This window comes from Lonchura striata, chromosome 3 (assembly GCF_046129695.1).
Source record: "Lonchura striata isolate bLonStr1 chromosome 3, bLonStr1.mat, whole genome shotgun sequence".
NCBI classification, from domain to species: domain Eukaryota; kingdom Metazoa; phylum Chordata; class Aves; order Passeriformes; family Estrildidae; genus Lonchura; species Lonchura striata.
Window position 1 is genome coordinate 57837936 of NC_134605.1, and position 26382 is coordinate 57864317.

Genomic DNA, 26382 nt, shown 5'->3' on the forward strand with positions numbered 1-26382 from the left:
AGTGCTTTTTCATCTTCTTGCTCATGTGCTACCAACACTAAACTAGTAGAGGGAAAATAAACACCAGAAATCCAGGTTCTGAAATTCACAGCTCATTGCTACTGAGCAATAAAAGTATGTTGAATTAAAGGGAATTCTTTCATTATCTGTACCTGTAAAGAAATCAGTTTTCTCAGGCGGGCATTTAAAAACAAAGTTATCCTGTTCGAAAGGATGAACTGCTAATTCCGTATGTTTTTTGTTTAATTTGTGCATTTATCTGTTAGGTACTTCAAGCTTTTGGGTTTATTTTGTCTTTTGAGTTTTTTGTGATCATTAATAAAACCAGGTTCAAACTCCACAGTTTACTTTTATTAACTTCTCCTTTCCATCTCCCCCACCCTCCATCCCCACCCTTTTTCTGCCAATAAGGACAAAACCTCTGGAACAAGCACTATCAGGCTGTCTTGAAATTAGTACTAGTACACACCTACAACTTCATATATTGGGCATATGCTGTATCAGAGAGGATTGACACAGATACAAGCTCAACTCAAAAGCAAGGACTATAAATACACCGCATACAAATAAGCCACGTAAGCCAATGCAGAACAATGAGGAAATTACATTATTAAAAGTTTTTATTTAGGTTTGGTCAGTACAGGTAAGATAATATTGGAGTCACAGAGCAATATGCATCAACAGGATACAACAGTTCTTAAAAACTGAGTAACTATGCACACAATTCAGAAACATTCGGTCACCTAAGGAGAAAATGCACAGATGTATGGTGGGAAAAACTGTAACACTGAAACTACTACAGGACTCCTTCAGTAAGTCCATCTTTTTAGTGATAAAACTACTGTACTGGGCAAACTTGGCAGTCAAACCCACATCTATTATGACAAGTCTTGAAGGTGGTGTTAAGTATAACAGTATGAGTAAGAATGCCCTTACACAGCACAGGTTTCTAGATATACAGAGATTTGTACAGACATCATTTATGTTATACTTTATGGAAATAATTTCCATTTCAACTTCACATTAACTCATATAAAAATAACTTGAGCTACACAAACATCCTTTTAGCAACATTCAACGTAATTAACTGTTAAAATTTCCAAAGTGGCAGAGGTATTGAAGCAAAAAGAAACCCACAAAAAGGCAAAATTGTGACAAGTATGCACTAATTTAAACAGCTTCTGGACAGTATCCTCTCCCAAATTCAATGACACTGTATAAAAATTTTGCAGAAAAAATGTTACAAAACTGAACCCTGCACATTTACACTGGAGTCCAAACCATTCTGGACATGACGAGAACCCACAGTTCTGTTACCTTTCATGCTCACTGTTTTCTCCTCTTGAGGATCATGATTGGAGTCTGTGTCATTTGAGTGGTGAGTGAGAGAGTTTTCACTGCCAGTGGGAGAGTCTACACTTTCATACCCAGTACTGAGCTGGTTTATGTAGCTACCACTTCCTCTACCAGTTCTATCTTCAGAGTGGTTGGATAGCTTATTACCATTCCCTGGAGAAGCCGGGAAGTCATCTTCCGTGCTGCTACCCTCCCTATAAAATCCAGGCCCAGATGTCCGCTGGTGGGAGGAGCTGCCATTGCTTGGTCCGTTTGCCAGGCGGCTGCAGTCTTTGCCTGCAGCCTCTCCCTGCTCTGTGGGCTCAGAGGATGGAGTCCTGCTGGTGCCTGGGTTGGAGGCCTGGGGCTGCTGCTGCTGGTATTGTGCCAACTGCTGGCGAGTCTCCTTCAACTGCTGCTGAAGAACTAGAATGGTACTCTGCATACCCTCTACCTCCTCATCAAGCTGGATGATGAAGTCATTCAATTCTATGTAAAGAAAACACATTTGTTGCAAACACTTAATAGCCCATAGTTTAAATCTCAGACAAGAAATCAAAATCCTTTAACTCAGCGTTTTATACCGGAATTTTTCAATTAACTATTTCTCAGCCATCAGGTATGCACTGGTTTTAATACTCTGCCTCTGAAGGAGAAAATGCTTAACAACTGTGGCATCTCCCTATTTTCTGTACTGCTATTGAAAATATGTGAGAAAACTAACTTCTATGCAAGAAAGGAAGATATTGGAAAAAGCTCAACTGCAGTAATTAGTATTTTGCAAGTAGATCCTATTGTGTCTATTTTTACTCAAGTATTAATTGCTGGCAGAAATACTGTAAAATTGAAGATGAACCATATCCATATGTAACAAATCCGAGTTACTGCAAAACTCTATTCAGTAGCCAAAAGTAGTAGTTTTTCATCATATTTCAAAGAAGTTTCAATTCTTACTGTGTTTAATCCTTTAAATCCTTCAAGAGAGGACACAAAAAGACCTTCTTACCAACAGAGTATTAACTAATTTCACAGTGTGTTTTAATATTTATGTATCAGAAGTAAGTTTTTACAATTAGTATTGCATTCTGGAACAAAACAAATTTGACACCAAAATAGTATAAGAAACACTGATTCAGTCTTCAGTTCAACTGCACCATCAGTATGCCAGAGGAAATAAAATGTAAACTGATTAATATTGCAAAAAATTTTTTAAAGTGTTCTTGTTACTACAGAAAACAATCATTAGGAAAACTCTTACGGCAGGAATATCATAATCTTGATTCATATGGGGAAGAAGCAACTTAATGCTAGAGATTACCACATTCAAAACCAGTAGTCTTTAATGAAAGTCTACACTTACTTCAATTATGTACTTGGCAAATTTTGTTGAAGTGAATTATCAAAACAATAGTTACTATTCCCACAAAATGACACTATACAATTATTTACTTTAAGAGTTCCAGTTATTTTATACTGCTACTTTCTCAAAGAGATGGAAATATAACTGGGGGAAGATCTAGTCTTAAAAATGAAGGACATCTCAGACTTGGATGGGATGCCATATCAAGTTTCTGGTATCTTACAATCTTCAGATTTAAAACAAAAATATATTCAGGTCTATGTGATGCCTATATAGATTATCTCCCCCAAGGATAACCTATAGGTTATATTCAGATAATCTAATCTAACATTCTATGAAGAGCCACTGACACTACACAGAATTCAAGATTGAAGACTTAAACCTGCATTTTCCCCTCCATTTAAATTACACAAGAGGTCAGAGTTTTTAGATAATTTCAATTTAGGTTTGCAGGATCACAAAATTTAGACTATAAATACGATGAGACATGTTCATTCATCTGAGTTACCAAAGGGAAAAAAGAAATCAGTTTTTCATATTCTTAGACGATTTTTTAAAATTAATTCCAAATGAGTCAGTTAACAAGAAGCTTTCTGTTCTCAGTGCATGCCTAGGCTTTATGTTAAGATTTCATCTTGCCAATTTACCAGTAATGTGTGCAGTCTAAACATTTGCTATTAAATTGCAAGACTTACAGTACAAAAATCTCAATTTCAAACACTGCATTACTGGAGCTGCGAATCCCACCAGTTCCCCCAAAGTTAAGGATTTTGTTTGTTTTTAACTAAGACTACCAATTAATACTTACTATTGTCATATTTTACTCAATACTGCCCTTTCATTCTGGCAAAGGTGATTTTGTATTATGAGTATCATCACAAAATTAAACTTGCAGAAGTGCAAGGCAACTTCTATTTTTGTTAAAAAATCCCTTACCATCCTGACTGCTTTTAAGTTCCTCACTATATTTCTTCTGTAAAGCCAATTCTGCCTCAAGCTGTGCAATACGTCCTTGGGACAGCTGCCTTCCAAGCTCTTGATTCTCCTGGATAAGCATTCGACACTTCGCCATTAACTTTTTCCCTGTTTGGCTGCAAAGGAAAGAGCCATCTATCACAAAATGAATATAAAACCTTCAGTTATCTTCCTCAACCACAATTACAGACAAAAAGGAGATACGATTTCTGCATGTCACAATTCAAGGAACATTATTCCTCAACATAATCGTCATAGCAGAAAGTCTCCCAATAGTTACCACATGCTGTTCCAACGCCAGTTGATCTTCTGTCGCTGTCCCACAAAGTGGAAGGCAAGTTTTATTACTGAAAATATGAATAAGCATATTGTACTTTTTTAATACCAACATCTGGATTATCAGTATGCACAATTTTGCATGTGCCAATTCTTAATGGAGTTAAATATTTGATTAAAGATGTGTTTTGCAATTCAAAATATCAAGGACTGCATAGAAACTACACAAGCAAATTATAAGCAAAAGAATTTCCCATTTGTTGAAGTAATGAAATTTAATAACTGAATTTGGGTGAAGAAAAGTTGCTTGGGGGAAATAATAAATCTCATGTACATTTTTCATACTGATGACTTTTTCTTTAAGAGGTTTAAACATTCATTTAAATGCTGTCCAGGTACTCATTTAAAAATGAGATGTCTATTTTTCATCTCAACTTGTATGTTTGACAGTCACATGCACAGTCTGCTTCATAATTTCTATGGTCAGCATTTCTTAAGTACATCTTGTATGGTGAAGAGGAATGAAAATGCAGCTGAACACTGGAAGGACATTAAGGAAGGGGCATACTGTTACGTACTTCCTTTAAAATTACAAATTTCAGATCATAAGTAATGATCATTAGGACATTCCATTTCTGAAAGAAATGTGAAACAGGTAGGAACTGACAAGAGTTTCTTTACTAAATTGGTAAGATTACACATCTTTAATCTTCATGATAAAAATCTCATTGTAAAGCATTATAGGAAGTAGTATGCAAATTAATATATAGGCAATACAGCTGACTCAATGAAAGAGAAAAATTAAAGTCCTTTAGGACTCAGTCTGCCAAGTCAGAATAGCATCCTCAAACAGTTCTTTTAATAGGCTCAGCACCATAATGAAGCTGTCTTCTTTTCTACAGAAGTGCAAGCTCTGCCAAAACCCCCAAAATTGAAAAGTTTTATTGTGAATTCAATAGCAAGACTTGCATTACTTCTCAAGACCAAGGTGGTCATTTAATTTTTTGTATGCTTTTAAACAAATGACAAATACTGAAAAAAACCTGAGGATTAAAAAAGTAGAGGAGGAAATATCCACTACAATCACAGCCACAGTTCTCTCCTGCAACCAAAATACAAGAATTTAAAACAGCAATTTCCTTATCAACTACCTTCTGAGCACTCAAGCCTTAAACAACTTTTAAGTTCTCTGTCAACTCTGCCCCATTTAACATTTTTCAACTGACTTTCCCAAATCTTTCAGATGGGCTGCTCCAGAAGGAATCTGGCTGTGTAAAGTCCTGGAGGCCTGAAAATCTGCTAAAGGCAGCAGCCTGTTTTCGTTCTTGATGTGATGTCCAATGCCAGGTCCTTGAAGTTTAAATTGTGCCGACCTAATACAGTCCAAGTCGCACATTTAAGATGCAAGTTTCCTTAGAGATGTTCATTCTGTGCAAAGCAGGACCACTTTGGAGATAACCAATGTGACAGATCCCAAAAGTTATTAGGCAGACATGATTTTTAGCCATTTGCAAATTCCTGTTACTGTATTCATCATCACTACAAATGGAAAAAGCTTACAATGCTTGAGTCATTAAACGCTTTTCTCTTCACAAACCAACATCAACTGAAGAATCAGCAAGTTCCGGTTACCTTGAAATTGGGACAATTTTAGAATCCCATTAATATCTTCAGGTTAACTTCTGCCAAAATGTAAAATATTTATTACCTGTATAGAAATTTGCATAGTTACCTATAATGCTATTTCTTTCCATCAAAACTTTTCCAGATGTTCTGAACTAGCAGAAAATAATCCTTGCAATTTACAAAAAAGACAACACATTCAAGAACATTAAATACATTAACTACTAAAATAATTCCTATGAACTGTAAAACTCAGTTCAGCATTGTTTTCACAAATCCTCTTGAACATACATGCAACAAAACCTGTAAGAATGTAAGTGGTTAAATTTCAGAAGACTAAAGTTTGTTGTACTAGGCTTACTGCAAAATGACATTTCAACTAATTTTTATTCCAGGTTTATACCCTGCTTAATGATGGTTAAAATGGCTTAGTATAGCCATTCCTTTGATTACATGCCCTTTTATTTCCCCCTTCAGACATCAGCAATGTTTATGCTGAACAACCTTATCTACATTAAGGTCCAGAACTATCTCTGCTTAGGGCTGCAGTTAATGTGTTAACCACCCCAAGAACACCAGTTTAAAATCTGAATAGAGCCATTGCCTCTTTGAAAAACTAGGCCAGATGCCAGGAATTGAGTAGTTGTGTACAAGGATAGATAATTAAAACAATCGGGGGGAAGCGCCCAAGATGCAAGGAGAATGAAAAAAAAAAAAAACAACCCTACAAATATTTTACATGAGCCAATTTCTTCACCTTTCAAGAAATAAAAACCAGTAAAATTTTAACCCAGTTAACAAACCCTTGGTTATTTACCAGGAAATAGCTAACTTTCTATATTCCAGCCACTGCATGTATAAATTATGCGCATTCACACCACTGACTTAAAATTCTATGATGCAAATTAGGGTATGTTGTAGCTACAGAAATAACATTTTCATTTGACACTTGGGTTTGAAAGGAAGTGGCAAGTTACTTGTCTCTCCTCAGCTATACTCACACATTCAGAGCCTGAGGACTTTAGAAAACAACCAACCTGTATCTAAATGTATTAAACAACTTTCTGAACGTCAAGTTAGAAACAAGCGATCCACATGGCATGCCTCTTTCAACACATGGCAGTGAGCTTTACAAATGGCTTGGTAATACATTAATAATTTATTAATGTAAGTCTTACCTCTGTTTTGATGCTAGATCAATAAAATCTTATATACTGCTATAGCAAAATCATTCCAGATGTATCACTTTTAAAAGGTAAAGTTTTTCTGTGGATTTTTCTTTTGGTGTTAAGTCACTACTCATGCAAAAAAAAAATAAACCTGCATAAGTATACTACTCTTTGTTCCCGTATTAATAATCTGAAGCATAAACAGTTAAAGATACTTCCAAGTCAAAATTATGTAATGTAATCTTAAAATCAGCAAAACTGTTAGAATACATCACCTCTGTGACAGCTGAATGTCTCTTTTTAGTTTAAAAAATTCATTTTTAAATTGAGTTGTAAAACGTTGCCCAACTGTTTTGAAAAATCAACACCTCAGATTACTAAATAGAATTCTATTTGCTACGGGAAAAAACAAACACACAAATGCTTTTACAGACCTTAGACGTGCACTCCCAACTGTCCCATATCGCTACTCTTACAAGTAACTTGGGACAACAGAACAGATGCATCAAGAGAATAGCAAAAACTCCTTCAACTGAATCCACCAGCATGCATTTAAGGTTTTTTGGTTTGTTAAAATACTGACTTATTTTTCAGTGAACGAGACAATGCAGAATTATCAACCTGTTCAATTCTCGTTCATCCCAGGAGTTCCAAGATACAACAGTATAATCAGAAGTGTTCCTTAAACTAGGTGTTACAGCTATTTCAAGGCACATTTTATAGAGAAGCACAATACAAAAACCCCAGGTGTACAACGGAATAAAAACACCCCACCAACACTGAAGACAGTTGCCATCATGTGCCTTCTGTATTAAGCATTTGAGATCAGTGCTTAGAATGAAGATTGAAAAATTCTCATTTCTGCATGAAAACATGCAGTGAAATTCTTATCACAACCAGTTTTTCTTATACATGCTAGTTGTGATCAAATATGTATTGCTTCAAACAATTTTAAACCTGCATTTAGATGGAACGTACATTTTTGTACAGTCCTAATTTTGAGGCATCCACAGTATTACCAACCATCCAGAAAACAGTTCATTATTTAGCAACAGTGACTTAAGGCTGCATCAAGTGCTAGAGCGCCCAAAGGCTAAACAGTCAAATATGTACACTACCACTGTTGTGATATCAAATAGCACTCTTGTGGCTATTCAAAACTGGTTAGCAAGTAAACTCTTTAATGCAAAATTCACCTCATCGAGTTTTGACCCAGCAGTTCAGTGAACAAGCAGGAAGTCCACAGTCTTATTGGCAAAACTGACTTACAGTGTCTCTAAGTCACTAGGCTCAAGGTTAAGAGCGAAGCATATTCCACTTCTACATTTTACGGGAATTTTACATGTTCAATTCATGATTTATAATCTCTAGGTTCTCTCTCCTCCAAACTGTCTGTAGACACAGTGTGCCACAGACTTAAGACTTCTGTTTCTCCCTCTATTTTCTTCAAATAGAACAATTTTGCAAATGTCTACATGTTCTAGAAAGATTTTTTTCGAAGATGGCCATTTCTTCAGAACAGTCCGACGCTGTCAGCCCTCTGAAGCAAAGGGGAGAAAAAAGCTGAAACACAAGGCTCATCTGGTAAGTTTTACATTAAGCATTACAAGCTGGACAGTATAAAAATGTGGCTTTTGCCTCAAAACGTCTGAGTCTTGGTGTGGAAACGAGTACTTGGCTGTCCCACCATAGCATTCTCGTAGTGGGACTGTCAGGGAAGTCTTGACTGGGGAGTATTTGTTTTGTTTACCTATCAGGCGTAAATTTCCAGGCACTCAGTTCATTTTGGGCTTGTTCCAGTTTGTCTTTAGTCTGTTCCAGTTCACCTTTCATTTTTAGGAAAAACAAGTTGATGGCTGGGTCTACCATTGTTGATCGCAGTTGGGCAACACTGGGCTGCTGGACTTGCTTGAGGTACTGAATCTGATTCTGCATAAAATAAGACAAAAATACTGTTATTTATACAATAGTAAAAACAAATTTTAAGTAATTTCAATACCAGTATTTACTCCAAAATTAACATCAAGGCATATTGCTTTCTTTCACACTGTAACCTGAAAAACCCAGGATAAAAATCACTTGTGCACACAGATTGCCCTCCAGATCCCAAGATTATTTTCTACATGTCAATTTCTATTTGTCAGAGCAGTATCTGGAGCATTAGAATGCTCCCTTTCTTCTGTATCTGCCTGCACTCCTCCTGAGGAACAAAGAGCATATGGAAAGAATTATCTGCTTAAAACAGACAGTTAATTCCCACTTAAGTTCAGTGGAAGTTATTAAGGAACATTACAGCAAAAACTGACAAATATTTACAGGCAAATAAAAAGGTTTTTAGACCCTTCTAAGGTTTTTTGCGACTGCAATAGTCACTTATGATGCAAAATTGTGTATCTCTAAAAATAATTTAGAAATATTAACAGGAATTTAAACAGATCTTGGTTGGATTTTATTCTCTTTGCAAAAAGCACAAACCAAAGGAGTTACAATTTTATATGTTTAAAACACTTGCAAGAGTCAAAATTTCAAAAGTAGTAACTGAGAGGTTTTCTTTTAAATATAGTGTTGATTGCTCAAAACAAATGTAAATAAATATTAACTTTAAAAGTTTCTTCAATTTCAATCCCATCACAACAGACATATCTTAAATTGTATGAAAAGTACGTGTTTAGAACTCTGTTAATCACCAATACTTCATCAGCCTGTACAGAATGTGTTAATTATTAAATTCAACTTATTATGCTCCCTATATCACACACATTTCTTCATCAGCAAGAACACACAATGTTGAAATACATTAACTGCAAATCAGGTGGTTTGCTTCCCATGCAGGCAGTCCTACAATCAGACTTGAGAGCAAGAGTTTAACTGACAAACCCTAAAGAGAAAGAAACCTCCTGCACTCTTTCATTTCCTTGGGACACACAGCACAGCCAGCAGCACTGACAGCTTAACCATATTCCTGTACATGCAATTACACTCTGACGGGGTCTTTATACAACAGTGGTGAAGAGGAAGTACAGAAGTCCTATGTATATGCAGTATGCAATAGCAATCTCAGGCACTTCTAAATTGAGTATGTTTTAATTTATATATTGTTAAACAGTAAAAAATTCTGGATTTTATTTCAGGTAAGTGGTTTCAAAGGTACTGGAATAACTGAAGTATTTCCTTTGCAACATTAATTGATATTATAAAAATAAAAATACTTAGCTACTTAAAACTGTATCACCCTACTTTAAATTCTAAATAGACAAAGTTCTATGTACACAGAAAGAAATATAAAAGGAATAAAGCACTGCACATAAATATTTTCAAGAAATAAAGAATTCAAAAACCCATATGTGGGTAATGCACCTAGAAACAGGAAACCTAGATTAAGGTTATGCTAATGTTTCTTGGACGGCATTTTACCTCTCAGGTCCTTTGCCTCACTGAATGCAAAATATATTGTTCACTGAATAATGATAAATTTTATTCATTGTTATTGATGCATATTTTGTTTCAACTCAGTGTTTTTATTCTTCTGCTACTGAAGTATTTCAACAACCTGTCAATTCTTTGTGATGGCTAGAGCTAGTAGACAGTAAAATGGACGTCACCAGCAACCTATTTCAGAAATATAATCATGATACAGCAACATTGTTCCAAATCCATTTTTAAAGAGCCATCACTAACTGAAGAAAAAAAAAAAAAAAAAAAAAAGGCCATGTGGTCTTACCAAGGCTCAGATTCCTTCCACTGTAAATATAAAAACGTAACAGATTCCCTGGATCACTAGCACATGGAATTGCTGCCGCTGCTCCTCAGTCACAGAAATGCACTTAAACACTCTGCAGGACCCAGCCAATGCTGTCAAATAACTGGCATTGCACAATCTCACTGGGGTCACTCCAGCTCACACTCCTGAGCCCAGCAGATGGCGCCTGCACAGGACTTCAGCTCAACCATCATTTCTAAAGCAGTCATGCAGAAAAATAAAAAACTTACTTAAGCTTAACAATCTTTGCTCATTCCCTCCCCAGACTTGAAAGATCATTCTTTCTGTCCACTTTTCCCAACTTAAATCTTCTCAATTCCTCCAAAATGCTTTCACCAGTTAACTCCACAGTTCTCATCCATCAGGCTTTTCATCCATGAAGACCTAACAACCTCCACCCAGTATGACCTGCTTCCAGAGCAAGCCCAAATGTCTTCCCCTTTCTGACAATTTCATAATAATGTTTGTCTTCCTGCTCAGCCAGTCCAAACCTCACATTCTTCCTCCCTCTAATCACTTTCTGGTGTGACTCACCTCCCATTGATATTCCAGGTGGTAAGGGTTAGGGAGCAGGAGAGTTTGCCTACAGTCAGGACCAACTTCAGGCTACAGCTGAACATACAGGAATAGTCATGTCCAATGCCAGCCCCAGGGGAATTCCCAATCTATCACCTGAAATCCTACAGTATTCCCAAACATGAAAGCACACACCAGCTGGTATTTTTCAAAAGCCCATCAGATGGACAAGTAGAGGTAATTTTCACAAACAGAATAAAAATCTTGCTACCAGCTCTCTCTCTGTTCCAACGCAAGGCAGCAGTGGAAGCAGTCTATTTAGAGGACACTGGGCTGTGTGAAGTTTTGTTCATGTGAATTTTTATTATTTTGTTAGAGACAGACAACATTTTCAATCCCCCTTGGAAACAATTGCATGCTTTCAGCTGAAATCATCCAAATATAGCTACAAAGAACAGACACCCTGAACATAACGAATTTAGGAAAAAGAGATCAGAGGTGCCTGAGAAAAAGTGTGAGCAACCTAAGTCAGATCAACTGTATATCCTTCTTATAAGGAAGGTATAAAATGCACAACTAAGAAGGGAAAAAACACAACACAGCTGTAACCTAAACCACAAGAGTAATGACTACCTATGCTACAACAGCCCAATTGCACCTACAGAAAGTTCCACTCATTGTTATCTGTTCCATGAAATACATACTTGAGCAGCAAATATTTCCAAATGTCTACCCACTTACTGACTATCAGTAACTGTGCAGTATCCTGGAAGGAAGTTAAGTCCTTTCCCTGAAGGGGCATTAACGTGACCAGCACCTCTGTCAGAAATAAACCATAGCCAATACCTTACCCACACTTCACTAAGAGCAGCAACCTCTTCTAGAGGTTGTTCCAGGGGAAAGGTAGCTTGAGGCTGCTGCTGACAACAGGGCACACAGACTGTTAAATGCCTGAACTTCAAGGTAGCCCGTAGTGACCCTAAAACCACAGAGTAACTTCGCAGCACCTGCCACAGATTTATACTAAGCTGCTGGCTCTGAAGAAATCCATATATTCTCCTGCTAGACTCAGCACAGAGCACTAGAGAGAATGGAGCTATGTACTCCCCTCCCATCTTGTTTCTTCAAAAACAGCACTGACACACAAGAAGGGCAATGATTCTGCTACTGCTACTCTGATATGCACACCTACACTTTCAAGATGACAACTGGTGACTTTCCTAAGCTGAAAACAAATTTAAAAGCTTCTATTTTAAAAAAGGGTGAAAATCAAAACACCAAAATAGAATTCATCACATCCTATTTTAAAACAGAGCTAGTTTACTTTAGTAAACAAGGTGTTCTACGCAAGTGATCAGAAAACTCAGTCTTTGCCAACTATTAGCAGTTGAATATGGTATGGTATTAAGTTTTAAACTATTTAAATTTGAAAGCAGTTAAGTTTGTAAGAATAAAATGTCCCCAAAACACATCTGTAGTTTTTCAAGAAACTAGACACCATAAATGCTCAGTCCCTCTAATTAAAATGTGACAGGAAACACTGAAGGCTTACATATAAGTGTTACTGGTATATTTCACATGTAAGTATGGATTACAAAAAATTGTTAACTATAATAAAAAATTGAAAAATTATTTTATTGATTAAAATCAGGCACATCAAGTAACACCACATGATGAACAGCTTAAATGATTTAGCAACCTGTAGCTTAGCTTTGCATTTTATCCAACATGACATTTTTCTACTGTTACTGTAGTGAAAAAAATACTCTCTAGTAATATAAAGCCAAGCAATCCTTCAGACCTTCTTGAAACTGTACACATTTTTAAATTTCAAAACACCTAAAGGTGCCCATGTCTACAATATACACCTCCAGTGTATCCATTTTAGAACTCTTCTTCAAGGATGCATCTTCCAATCTCCACATACTGCAGAGATTACATCCTCAGTGTAATTCTTGAGTCAAGAGCAGAAGAAATATAAGCCACCTGAGTGTGTGGGCATATGTCTGTTTTTCTTTTTGGTAGGTTGTTACCCACTCTTTTTTCTTTTTTCAAGTACACTGAAAAGAAAAGCTCATCAGAAGTTCTTCTAAACAGATGTTTTGGAAAGATTATGCAGCTATCAAAGTGCAGCCAACACCCCTATAGTCTTCATGATATTGAAATCATTCATGATAGTCAAATTCAAAGCATTAAATACTTGAAGTTTGTAACATCAAGGGAGGAAGAAAGGCAGATATACTACACACAATTTGATTTTGGTGAAAAACTTGTATTTCTTTGTATTGATTTATTTTTACTATTTACTGCTTTAGCTATCTGCTAAGAAGTTCAAAAAAAAAATCCAAAGAGCAGAATTCATCAGTAAAACTTCACAAGTGAAGCAAGACCAATACAGTAGCCTTACAACTAGGGAAGTGTTGCAGTACTGTAGCAGAACAGACCTTCAGTGGCATCCTGGCCTGCATTAGCAGAGTGCTGCCAACAGGCTGAGGGAGGTGACCCCTCCTCTCACTTGACACTGGGGTGAGGTATCTCGAGTACTGGGTCCAGGTCTGGACACCTCAGTACAAGAGAGACACACATATCGGGGTGAGACCAATGAAGAGCTGTGAGGCTGATTAAGGGGCTGGAACACGTGACACACAAGCAGAGGCTGAGAGTATTAGGGCTGCTCAATCTGGAGAAGAGAAAGATCAGGAGATGTTACCAATGTGCATAAACATCTGATGGGGATTAAAGAAAGCAAAGTCAATGGTGCCCACTGAAAGCATAGAAAGTGATAGGCACAAACTGAAACACAGGAAGTTCCACTTAAAAGTAAGAACACACATTCTGCTGTGTCAGTGGTTCAACACTGGCAGAGGTCACCAAAGAGTTTTGCAGTTTCCATTTTCAGGAGATGCTCAAAAGCCAGTAGTGTGCAGTCCTGAGTAACCTGGTCCAACTGACCCTGCTGTGAACAGGCAGGCTGAACTAGAAACTACAAGTCTCTTCCAACCTTAATGATTCTGGGCTTTGTTTTCTGCCACTGCAAAGTAAGCTTAATTCCCTTTATTTTTTTCCTGTTTATAACACTATTAACTAAAGTGATCTTATGGTCTTAAGAGCAGTGATAACACTGTACTGAATTCATTCATACTACTATACCTGACTGCTCTGAAAAACTTCAGGCAAAAAAGAAAGGAAGATTTAAAAAGCAAAGGAAAGCTACAACACTAGTTATTAGTTTTGCACAGAGCTTGTATTTTTCGTAAGAGGAGCTCTGAAGAGTATATTACCAAAACTATCAATAAGCTTTTTACAATCCTTTCAGAAACTGCCAGATTCAAGCAGAATGAAACTTATGTTAAGGTAACCCAATATGAGATAGTTTCCAAGAAACCAAAACTAGACACAGATGTAAAAGTCACAGAAATGAAGGAACGAGAAACAAAGAAAAACAAAATATGTATTCAGAACAGCAGAAATTAAGCAGATCTGCCAAATTTCAAGAGTTTTGAACAAGTCAGTAGCAACTTCACCTATCCAGCGGCTTATAAATAGGCTTACACTGTTATCCAAATGCAATATAAGTGTCAGCCTAAAAACTCCTAAATTAAAAGAAACTCAATCATATCCTTGCATTTTTATTTGTTCCTGACTCTATTGATTCTCAGAAGTAACATTTTTGTAGATATGCACCACAGATAAATGCTAGAAGAGAGTAAGCATGGCACATGCAAGAATTAGCTTGGTTTGAAGTAAACCAAGTTTCAATCAAAACTGCTGCAATAACTAATACTAAAAAAACCTCTGAACTTTTAAGGTGTGATCTTGACTAATTCAAACTACCCTGCTGTGTCTTTAAACACAGAAAATGCAATGATGTAGATACACAAAAAACATAGCATAGCATACAGTTACTGGTTCAACAGCTGATGTTGATGCAACAGTTTGAACACACTTATCCTTTCTAAATACTTACAGTACACTCTTGCATCTCCTGTTCCTTCGTTGCCAGCCTCATCACCAGAATATTTTCTCTTCGGGCAGACTCTTGCTGTTGCTGTTTCAGCTTCTCTTCAGATTCTCTCAGCCCCGTCACATCATTAGCTAACACAAGCAACAACATAGAGAAAGCATATTTTATAGTACCCTCTCATAGGAAGTTTTTAAGAGATAGCTAAAAGAATGTAAAAACCAAATTCATAAACAGAAGTCAGTTACACTTTTTGCAGGCATGTTTATAACTAGCATAAACAAAAAACAGAATGTCATTAAGTACTGTAAAAGCTTAACAACAGGTGGCTTTAAAGCCATATTTCTGGTCCTTCCTTAAGACTTACTAAAATTTTCAACATGTTTCCATGTTTATATAGGAAATCACTGTGCTGCAAAAGCCAATCTGCAGCCTGTAAAACACTGCTGTTTATGGGCAATCCTCAAACTGGCCTCAACACTCCATGAGCAAATAGTAAGATGTTCAAGAACATTCTGTCACAACTGGAATTCTGATCCATGGACGTTTATGAAAAATTATATATAAAATACAAGAGAAAGCAGCACATTTCCAAATTGCTCAAACAGAAACACATGCAAGCAGCTCGATATCAACTGCATACATTCACTCTGCTACTTGTCATATGTAAGACAATTAAAAACTTGAAAAACTTAGAATTTAATTTTTTCCTAATTTCTGGAGAATAATCAGTTGTAAATATAACCTGAACATCACAAGTTGCTTCAGGACAATGATTTCTAAATAAATCTTTGCAGATAATTCATTAACACTGACTACTAGGGCCTGTACTGTTTCAAAATTGAGAAATTTGGAATCCTGAAACAACTTATTTATCTTTGTTTAATCAGTCTAAGATGTGAATGAAATCACCTGTTTCCATTTGCTATATTTCATTCTCTCCAAAATCCAAAATATTATGAGACAGCAGTAGAAGGAGGACGTAACAACAGCAGAACAGAGGACATCCATTTGGACTGACAGAAAAACACCCTTCAAACTCAGTGGTTCTACATCTTTAAGTATTTAGACTGAAAAGGTGACTGAAAACAGGAAATATACCATCTCTAGCTGGCAAGATAACTTATAAAAGTTACTAAGGATTGGCTGTTCAGTCACTCCCAGAATGTATTCATATTTTATCATTTCACAGGAGCATGCTTTCCCCATATTACCTTCCAAAAGACAAAGTTTTAATGTTCATGTAAGAATGACAATTAAATTTGCCTAATCAGATCAAGTAATCCTTGGGGACTCATTTTAGACATTTACCTCTAAACACTGCTCCCCCTCCCAGCCTTACAATCCTGCAAGACTACTAAAAGCACAGACATTCCTGGAGTATTTTAGTAGGTGGAGTTTCCTTTTCTAATGGTAAAGTCGTAAAGTACACCAATTTATGCGGTTCTACTTTAAAGCTTTCCCCTGCCAAGCAGTCTGCCCCCTATAGATGCAAAAATAAAGACTTTTTAGATGGTGGGATAAATTTGCAAGTGGAGAAGAAGTTGGTTAGAAAGCTGGGAGAGGCTTTCTTTTTACAGTAAAAAAACAGGGTGTGGGATGTGCTCCTGGGGAAGGCAGTTTGGGGATGCCATGGGAAACTGCATTTGTGTAGGATAGGGCATTTCCCCAGAGTCCTCTGCTTCCCCATGCAGATGAGCACATGTGTATCATCTCCCCAGGTTCTGGAAAGTTCCTAGTTCTTGTTACCCCCATTGGTTCTCTCTATAAAACCACTCCTTTCCTTCTCCCTCATCAGTCCAGTTTATGTCACCCCGTCCCTGCTCCTCCCCTATACCCCTTCCCCATTGGACAGCTGTACCCTAGTCACTCCTTCCCTTCCTCAGTTAGATACCCAGGTCCATCCTCCCCCAGTTACTCTTGTAGCCCCCCTCCCCCTGAGTGCAGTTGTCTCCCTGTTCCTGCTCCCCTCTTCCTTGTCTTTGCTTTACCTTCAATAAACCCACATGGATCCCAGTGGCTCAAGAGTCCTTCCATCTTTTGGTGGAGATTTTATTACACTATGCTAACAGGCACCTGTAGACCAGCCAGCAGCAGGTTGCCCTGCTGGAGTCTGTCCAGGGCAGCCTTTAACAGGGGCTCTTTTCCTAAAAACTGACTAATGTAACAGATTATTATATCTTACTAGATGTTCTAGCACTTCTCTAGAAAGGACACATATTACTTGATCACTCTGCTCTACACATTCTGATCATCTGCACCATTTTGAAACCTGTCAAACTTACAATTAAGGTCTGTGTACTTGCCCTCCAGAGCTTGCACGTATGCTTCATATTGTTTCCACCTGTCACAGATATAAAGAGAAAAAAAAAGAATTTCTGAAGCTCTGTTTATTAAATCAAGGCATCTCTAAGCTTTCAGAGCACACACTGATACCATAATCAGAAAATATCAAGGGGGAATTATGCAACTGCACAAAATACAATTCCGGTTTTAAAAAGGGAGCCTTTCATCAGGGAAATAGTTACATCTGCTTTGTATCTCAGAGGAACAAAATGGTAGTTGTGTGTTACAACACTTAAAAGTGACATCTTAAAGTTCAGTATTTTAGACAAACATTAGGATCAAACACTACTTATTTTGTTATCTTTGTAAAATAAACGTAAGATGCAAAAATAAGTAAAAATAAGATGTAAAAAATATACATCTTATTCTCATAGCAGAGCAATCCAAACAAAATTCTGTAACAGCAAGTGCAATACAAATATAACATTAAGTATGTTACCAAGTGAACAGGACAACCAGAGGTGTATCACAACACTAGAAATGGCAGTCTAGGTTAAGCAGTTGTATCAGCTCATTCAGGTTAAGACCATTCTCTGATTACATTCATCATCCATAAGCCAGACAGTTTAATAACTCTTTGAAAACATGTTATTTAGGAAATTCATCCTCAGTCAAAAAAACATCACTTAAAAACAGCACTGTATTTTATACAAACCATCAAATCTGTAGCAAATAAAGTCTGCTGCAAAGTTTGCATGAAACGCTTTATGAAAAAGTTTGCAGCACAGTGGTCTGGGATTTTTTAGTAGTACTCTGCCCCTAACTATGCATGTTCTTCCTAATGGTACAACAGCACATTTTAAAGAAAATTTATCTAATAGCTTACCACTATAGAAGAAGGTGTCTGTTCCCTCCTCCCAATTACCTTCTCTACCTGATGCATATTTTATGCCAGACTCATCACAACTGCTCCATTTTAACTCTCTAAACTACACTACTACTTTAATTGAAACTATAAAATCTACCTCTAGGTAATTTAGACCATTTAATGAAATCAAACAGCATATTAAAGGGTCTAAAAAGCATCAGAGATCTGTAACAGCAAGACCACATCACTGGGAAAAGGAAAACAGAAGCACGAGATCTCTTCCTTCAAGGAACAAAAAAATTTTACATCTCTTCAGCTGAACATGGCAACAGTATGAACGAACTCTCAAAGCTCTGTAAAAGGGAACAGCAGTATTCCTACTTAACCCTTAAACTAATCTCTCTGCTCTAACAAGTTTCACTATTTCAACATTAAAAATTCTATGTTAGTTCAGGAGATTTCAATCTCCCAGAAGTAAAACTGAAATGGCCTACTAAACAGCAAATCTAGAAAGAAAGAACCTAATTTTACATTTAAAAAGTGACATGCAATAAACAGTTGGTCTTCAAATATACAGGACTACTTCACTTAAGTTAACCTCACAGCCCAAACCCAGTAATTCTATCAAAATCATGAGACTCCCCTAACAGCAACAATATACAGAGCAAGTGAAATGAGGACATTACCCAAGTTAAGTAGACATGCCAGAGCACTAGCTGAAAAAAAAGGAAAAGAACTCCCAAAATAACCACCCACAAACAAAACAGGTAGCTTACACCTACAGTCACCAAGAATATTGTAGATAACAGCTCTAAGTCATCTCTCAACTGCTAGTATTTAGGCAAGAACCTAACTCCTGGAAAAGAAAACTTAAGACGGCACTAGGCCATGTAATGGATTTCAAGTCATATGCCTACCAACACTTCTAGTAAATGTAACTATTCAGATGTAGCATTTTGTCAAAAACCTTGCTGTTCAAACTGTTCATTTGGTCTGGCTGAGACAGAGATCATTTTCTCCACAGCAGCCCTCACAGCACTATGCTTTTACACTCATAGCTAGAATGGTGTTGGTAACATACCAGTGTTTCTGCCACTGCTCTAAGTGCTCACGAATCATCAAGGCACGTTTTCCAACATTCCCTCCTCACCAGCAGGCCAGGAATGGGCAAGATCTTGGGAGGGAACACAGCCAGACCCTTGACCTCCTTGCCCTGCCCCAGATTACATCTTCCAGCACACCTGTAGCAGACTAAGGCGGCTCATTTCTGAACCTGAGTGGGGGAAGAATGACAAAGGCTAAAGGCAGATTTTTTCCTCCCATCAGTTTGCTTTCCACTCAATATAGTAGTTTATGTCCATAATCTGATGGTTCAAAATTAATAACCTGAAGAGCTTCACTGAAGTGCTACTTGGAAAAGCATTCAAGAACAGACACAGGAAAACTGGGAGGACACTCCTGAATCTGTTCTCTGTTCAAGGGATTGTTTACAGTCTCACAAGAACTGGAAGGTAACTAAGCAGCATAATTCCCTTATTCCTCCAAAAATATTTAGCAGACTTTATAGAGGTAATTTGAAGCTATGAAGTCCTAAATACTTGTTCTTGAAGCACCCATTTCTTATGCTGAGCTTTGGGGTTCACATCAAATGATAAACAGTTAGGGGATAAGACACACACTGAACCCAGGCCATTCCAGAAATAATTGGCTCTAAGTCCCTGTTGACTGAAGTCTAGTAAAAGCACTGTATTTCCCCAAAAATGCTTCTGTATATTGGAATGGTTCAGTGTTTTACTAGGTACCCACTCAGCTTAACTATCAGGGCAATACTGATCAGATTTTTAGCTATGATCCACAAAGTATTTCTTTACCATATTCCTGGCTCTTCCTTCTCTCAGAAGCTCCTACAGTTAAGTGAACTACTGCATTAAAGAGGGGAAAGTTTAAGATGAGTCCAGAGCAACGAGTCATGAAACAAGCAGAAATTCAAGGTCAGGTCTAAAGGCTCTATGTTGGTCCTGCTCATGTTTAGTCAACAAAAAGTTATAATGAACAAACCTAAACTATGCACTTCATGGAAAAGAACAGTAAAATTGGGACTCATGGCACAGAAATTGACAAAGCCCCCCATTTTTTCTACATATGTATTTCATGACTGCAACTGTACAGCAATGGTGACTTTATTATCTAAAGACAAAAAGGTTATTACACATGTCTGTCTGAAAAAGCATTTGCCCCACCAAAGCACAGATAAAAAAAAAAAAATTCCAAATCTTAAGGCAATCTAGAGGTCAACACATGTTTTTCTACATCTCAAAGTAATAGAAATGCCATTGACTTAAATATATGTCAAATAATAATATTTTAATCCAGCCTACAAGTGAAGCCAGCAGTCAGTGCAATAATTGCTAGCTTTACATGAAATCACAATTAGAGGTGAACTTACTAGAAATCCATAATTTGACCCCCATACAAAAAAAGCATTTGAAAGACTGATCTATGTAAACTAATTAAATGGACATAACCAAAATGGAATTTAAATTTCCATTTCTGGGTATATTGAACAGTTATTCTCCTTAAATCTATCAAGCGCCCTTTTTGAGAGCATGCTAGTTTTTCTACACACTAAGAAGATGATTCAATAACAACACAGCTGTCATTAGCAAGCTCCCTTCTGCCTCTTCATTAACACAGGTGAGCTGCTGACATGCTGTACCTCCTTGGGTGTATTCCATCATATGTGATGGAAATTCATCTCTTCTATGGTAGCAACTAATCATTGCAAGTTACAGAAGCTGATTACAACTGACAGCCTTTTTTTGTTTTCACACTATCAGTCAGAAAGCAAGTGGCATGGAATCTACGCTTTGGTACTTTCACATGAATTTTATCGCAGAAGTTAAGGGCACAGCTTTGGAGACTTAGGAGTTTTCTATAAAAAGGACCACAGGGCCAAAACCACTTATGAAAGAAGCACTTTTTCTTACTGTTTCAATACTTTTTTCTTTACAACCCAAAAGACTGGATACTCAGAGGCAGACAGAAACCAGTTTTAAACACATGGAGCCAGACTATTTACTCCCTGAAAAAAAAAAACTGCCACCCCAAAAGTAGCTGGCAGGATAGGTTACCCAGAAGGGAGGGTAGCTGATCACCATGTACACTGAATGTTCCATATGTAACCCCATGTTTCTACACAATTTAATCTTTGTTCTACAAAGCAGCAAAATTTACCTTGAGACCCTAATAATGCTAATAACTCAGTGTACAAGAAGCCAAGAACTAATGTTTACCAAAATATACAGACTACTCCAGCAGATAAACAGATATCCCACAGAAGGCTAGTTTGGATGACTCCTGGCTTAAGAATTAGGAAATTCAGGCATACAGGGACAAGTGGCCTGGGGTGGTTTCTTTTAGCACGTGGTCTGGGCAACAGGATTCCCTATAGTTGTTCCTGTGGTGACACTTAAGCTTTCTAAAAAGTTAAAAAGATGGCCAGGTTCTTCCCTATCAAAGTTCTAGGCAATGAAAACTTATATTTTAACATTTTTCTCTTAATATCTGAACATGCTGAGAAGACAACTGCATGGACTGAGAAAGTGTAAAAAATAAAGAAGTAAAGAGTTGATGTTTTTCTGATGTTTAAAATAACTTGCTATCTATTAAGGAATGTAAGCAATCATATCTTCTACAGTTACAAGTGAAGAAAAAAATTCTTGCACTCATGTTCTAAAAAATACTAGTAAGGATTTTTCCTCTTGGGAAAAAGTATTCCCTCCCAAAGTACAAATATGTGAGACAAGAGGAGAACTTTACAGAAAAGATGCATTATGAAACAAATAAAACTTTTTCAGAACAAGAATGCTAAAAGACAATAAAGAGTAAATTCACACATCTTCCACTGGAAGTTCACTAAAATGTTGAGATGGAAAAATGACTTTTTACATTACCTTAGGATAAGCTCATCTCTAGGTAAAACCTTAAAATCTGCTTCGCTAAGGCGAACCTATGAAGCGAAAAGAAAAGCATAATTTATCAAGCTGTCCTGATTACCTGGAAGGGTGAAGTCATAAATAATTTTACACATACCTTCTTTGGGAGAGGTTCTTCATTCGTCATTGTGAACTCTGAAGGGAGAGGAAAAAAAAGGAGTTTTATTTAGTGTAAACAGAACACTGAATTAGTCAGAAACTTATACTTCTAGCCTTAATTGTTTTGGTTTGCAATATTACACCACTGAAATATTGGTTCCACACAATGCAGCACCAGAGTATAAAATAACTCTATGACATGTTTGCTCCAGTAATCTAGATATAGTCAGATGTATTTTTTCTAAAAGTTACCTCAAACTTTCTATCTATATCTAAAAAGCCAATCAATCCTTCCTATTTAACTAATCAAAACCACACAACTTTGTATCAAACTGACATTTAGTATGTGTCTACATCTACCTAACATTGTATTTTACAAGGTAAAGGATAATCAGGGTTTGACAAAAGCAATTTATACTACTGCTCCGCCTCTTCAGAATAAAAGAGATTAATTTGTGAACATTACAACATGTTCTTGCAAGTATTTATTCTCTTAAGATTCAAATAAACAGAAGTACTGTTATTTTAAAACTCATGCAAATATTCTCAAGGAAAGTAGGATGCAAAACAAATGGCTTAGGCCATCAAACTGAATTCCTCCAGTGCATACATAGCACAAGAGGACTGCATTTTGTTAAATATTCACACTTCCATGAGTTACAGAACATGCTTCCTTATCTCTAAAGAGTAATACATAGTATTTTCTACAACTATGATTATGCAAGAAATACTGAATTTCCTAAATCTTACAAGCATGCAAGTAACAATGAATGCAAGGTTTGCAGGAGGCATGCATATTTGCAATATACTTTCCAGTGGAAAAGGTTCAAATAATATTAAGAGTTGACAAGCTTGTAAAGCTACTACTACACATGTACCAGAGAAAGCATGTGTCAAGTCCTCAGTTGAGAACACTTGGCTTTAAAGAAAGAATGCTCTTAAAGAGTAAATATTCTATTTTCTCAATTATTTTTATGGATTACCTTAGTATTTTCACAATGACACTCAATGAACCAATTTAACTTTTCCATATCCTAAAAATGTTGGTCAGTAAGACAAGCAAATACATTCCAATGAAAGAGTGTTTTCAACCCCCACTAACTGACACCACTGACAATTTACACAGCACTCTACCAAACAAGGTCCAGGTTAGCAACAGACAAACCAGCACTCACACTCCCTTCCTATAATAAATACTGACATTAGAGCCCACAGAAAGAAAACATTCAGTAGAAGTATGTCACTAATGAATGGCAGCTTCCTGTTAGGCTTAGTAACACACAGGCAGCTAAGTGCTTCCCTGAACTAAGTCACACCCCCTTCACTCCCCCTCACAAGGAGTATTTTGCTTGAATTTCTGCATGCAGCTCCTTATTTGAAACTGTTTTACCAAAAACATACCTCAAATATAAAATACAAGCATAAGAGGCTGCCGATACAAATTGCCAGTAGCCAATTCAATCAGAGTAACTTGAGATTACAGAGGGAATGCTTGTGACCCCTGTATTTAGGCTGCCTACTTTCCCCACTGTAATTTTTCCAAAGATTTTTAGAGTTTTTAACTCCTCTGAAGGTTGGTAGTATTGAAGATCCCAGCTAGTGTGAAGTTCCTAACAGAGAGAAACATCCTTTTCAGATGTCTCGCACAACTACAGCTAACACTGATTAAATGGTGCACACAGAGTCATTACATGTGTGTTCCCCAAACATGTACCAGAAGCATACAAATACCAAAAAATGTGAATTCCCCCCAGACACCTGGCTTGTAGCTCCTGCTGCAGCATGCAGCAATTATAAACATATGATTGCTGCCACAATCACGACTACAAGAAATCAAAGGTAAATGCTCCATCCAAAGGTAGTCAAACGCTGCTTTTCCAGACCTCACACAAAATTCCAGCACCAGACCAGGCTGCTCTAACCTCTACACCCAGCACATCACCATTTACAAAACCACCTCTTGCTTTCAGATGAGCACAAAAAACTGAAGTTATGGGCCACTGCATTACAGAAGTCACTGCCTTACTGCCACCTATTATTACTTGCTATGATAGAACCACACATGCACCAAAAGTATTTTATTTTATAGATTATTCTGGACAAGTTAAGTTGATAATATTTACAGGTAAACACTTAGTGCTCTTTCCACAAATATTAATTTCACTTTGCTATTGACCTGCAACAGCTTTTTGGGAACCTGGACTAACTTAGCAGAAGCTGAAACATTTATTACTGCAGTATACTGCTATCGTTGTACTCCATGTTCCTCAGAAACAGCAGCAGCTGTCACGGTGATTCGCCTCAGTTTTCTGTTACCAACAGGTGAACCCGTGTGCTACAGGCAACAACCGCAACGGAAACGTTCATTCTTTGAATCTACTACAGTAACTTCTCAAGCACTGTGCGTCAAGAGATGCTTCTTATCACTCGGCTCTCCTCTAGAAGAGATCATCTCTCTACTACCCATATCAGAAATATCTTGCAAGAACAAGATGAAGTATCACTTTCTACAAGAATCAATGTAAACATTCCTGCACAACTGACTGGAATTAACACAATTGTATTTTGTGATTTATATCATGAACAGTTTAACTGTACTATCCTAAGCACTTTCATGATTTTGCAGAAACAGTAGTAGCCACACACCACTCCTGCATATCTGCTCCTGGCAACAAGCAACACAAAATCACATTCCATACTTAGAATAACGTTGTCACAGACACTAAAAGAATTTTTAGAAAAACTCTATGTTTTAGGCTTCTATGGCAGTTTCAATTAAAAGAAATGTAAAATGAGGAAAGTACATTTTAATTTTAGTAACTCTGATACAGGCCTCCATACCTTTCTCTACAGTGTTTATAAAACACAGGACTTAAAAACTTTTTTGAAAACTTCAATGAGCAAAAGTAATTGAATCAGGTATGAGGTTTTACTTGTTATATGCAAACTGAAAGTTATTTTAATGATACCGAGAAAGAGTTCTGTGGGGAAAACCCCAGTATGGGCTCCCAGCTCCCAAAGTACATACGTGTGTGCATATATATACAAACATGTAATTTACAGAATCGTTAGAGCTGGAAGGCACCTCTGGAGATTACAGTCCAACATCCCCGTCCCCACCAAGGCAGGTGACACAGGAACGTGTCCAGGTGGGTTCTGAATGTCGTCAGAGAGGGAGACTCCATGACCTGCCTGGGCAGCTGTCCCGAATGCGTGTGCCTGAGATTGCTCAAAAGTTTCTCAGATCACAACACTGCAGCCTGGAAGGAGGTTAAGGGGGAATGCACCACCACAGTAGCCTGTTCCAGTATTCTGCCGCCCTCAATGCAAAGTTCTTCCTCATGTTGAGGTGAAACTTCTTATGTTTTAGTTTATGGCCACTGACCCTCGTCCTGCCCCTGGGTACCATTGAGAAGAGTCTGGCACCCTTCACTTTAAGACAGCGCCTGCCTTTAGGATATTTGTATGTACTGATGACAGCCCCTCTCAGTCTTCTCTCTCTCCTAGAGTAAACAGGCCCAGCTCACGCAGTGTTTCCTTACAACAGAAACATTCCAGACCCCAAATCATCTTTGTGACCCTCCCTCGGACCACCTCCAGTACCCCCTTGTCTTTCCTGTACTAAGGAGCCTTCTGGCGCTTAGAATGAGAAGCTTCACAGTATCCCCGTAAATGGCCAGCCCTCACACTCGCCTCAGCCACCGCGGGGGTCCCGCCCCCCGGGGCCGCAGCCGCAGGTGTTCGACAGACCCAGCTGCTGCGGCCGCCCCCCGCCCTCGCTCCGCGCCCACGGGGGAAGCGACAAACGCACCCAAGGCAGGGCAGGAGGATCCCGGCCGCGCAGCCAGGCCGGGCTTTGGGGCCTCGTACAAAATGGCTCTAAGTGCTTCCGCTCCTCCCCCCGCCGTGCCCGAAGCGAGGCACGGAGGCGCCTCTGGGGTTCGGCACCCCGGGACTGCGGGCTGCCCGGTCCGTCAGTCCGTCCCGCTGGGGCGGAGCGCCCGCACGGCCACTCACCTCCCGCCTGCGGCGCGGAGGCCCCGCGCCCCTCGCACGCCGCTCGCCTGGGCCGCGCTCCGCCTCACATCGAGCAGGGGAAAAACGCCGCCACCTCCACGCCTGCCGCCACCAGCACCGCGGCCAGGACGGCCGTGCCCCC

The 26382-nt window shown here is 38.1% G+C and overlaps 1 protein-coding gene across 2 annotated transcripts; it reads right to left on the reverse strand.

Annotated features, from left to right (window-relative positions):
- Window positions 1-602: 602 nt before the first annotated feature.
- Window positions 603-26382, reverse strand: WTAP (WT1 associated protein). 2 transcript variants are annotated; one of them, XM_021540635.2, is made up of 8 exons: window positions 26241-26382; window positions 22222-22259; window positions 22083-22138; window positions 17261-17319; window positions 14982-15109; window positions 8489-8667; window positions 3632-3786; window positions 603-1824 (listed from the first exon to the last, which is right to left on the reverse strand). In XM_021540635.2, the coding sequence occupies exons 2-8, from the start codon at window positions 22249-22251 to the stop codon at window positions 1241-1243; spliced, it is 1191 nt and encodes a 396-aa protein (XP_021396310.1). In that variant the 5' UTR covers window positions 22252-22259; window positions 26241-26382; the 3' UTR covers window positions 603-1240. The 2 variants fall into 2 exon arrangements, 1 of the variants encoding a protein (XP_021396310.1); XR_002466357.2 differs by lacking the exon at window positions 603-1824 and having other exon boundaries at window positions 3673-3786; window positions 7935-8667; window positions 26241-26381.

Bases quoted from the DNA above. Each gene is read 5' to 3' on its own strand.
- WTAP (XM_021540635.2), bottom strand. From the start codon at position 22,251: ATGACGAATGAAGAACCTCTCCCAAAGAAG. The intron at 8,668-14,981 runs GTAAGTATTTAG...TATTTTATGCAG, and splicing joins AGGAGATGCAAGAGTGTACT to AATCAGATTCAGTACCTCAA. The intron at 3,787-8,488 runs GTAAACAAAACA...TTTCCTTTGCAG, and splicing joins TGGAAATTTACGCCTGATAG to CCAAACAGGGAAAAAGTTAA.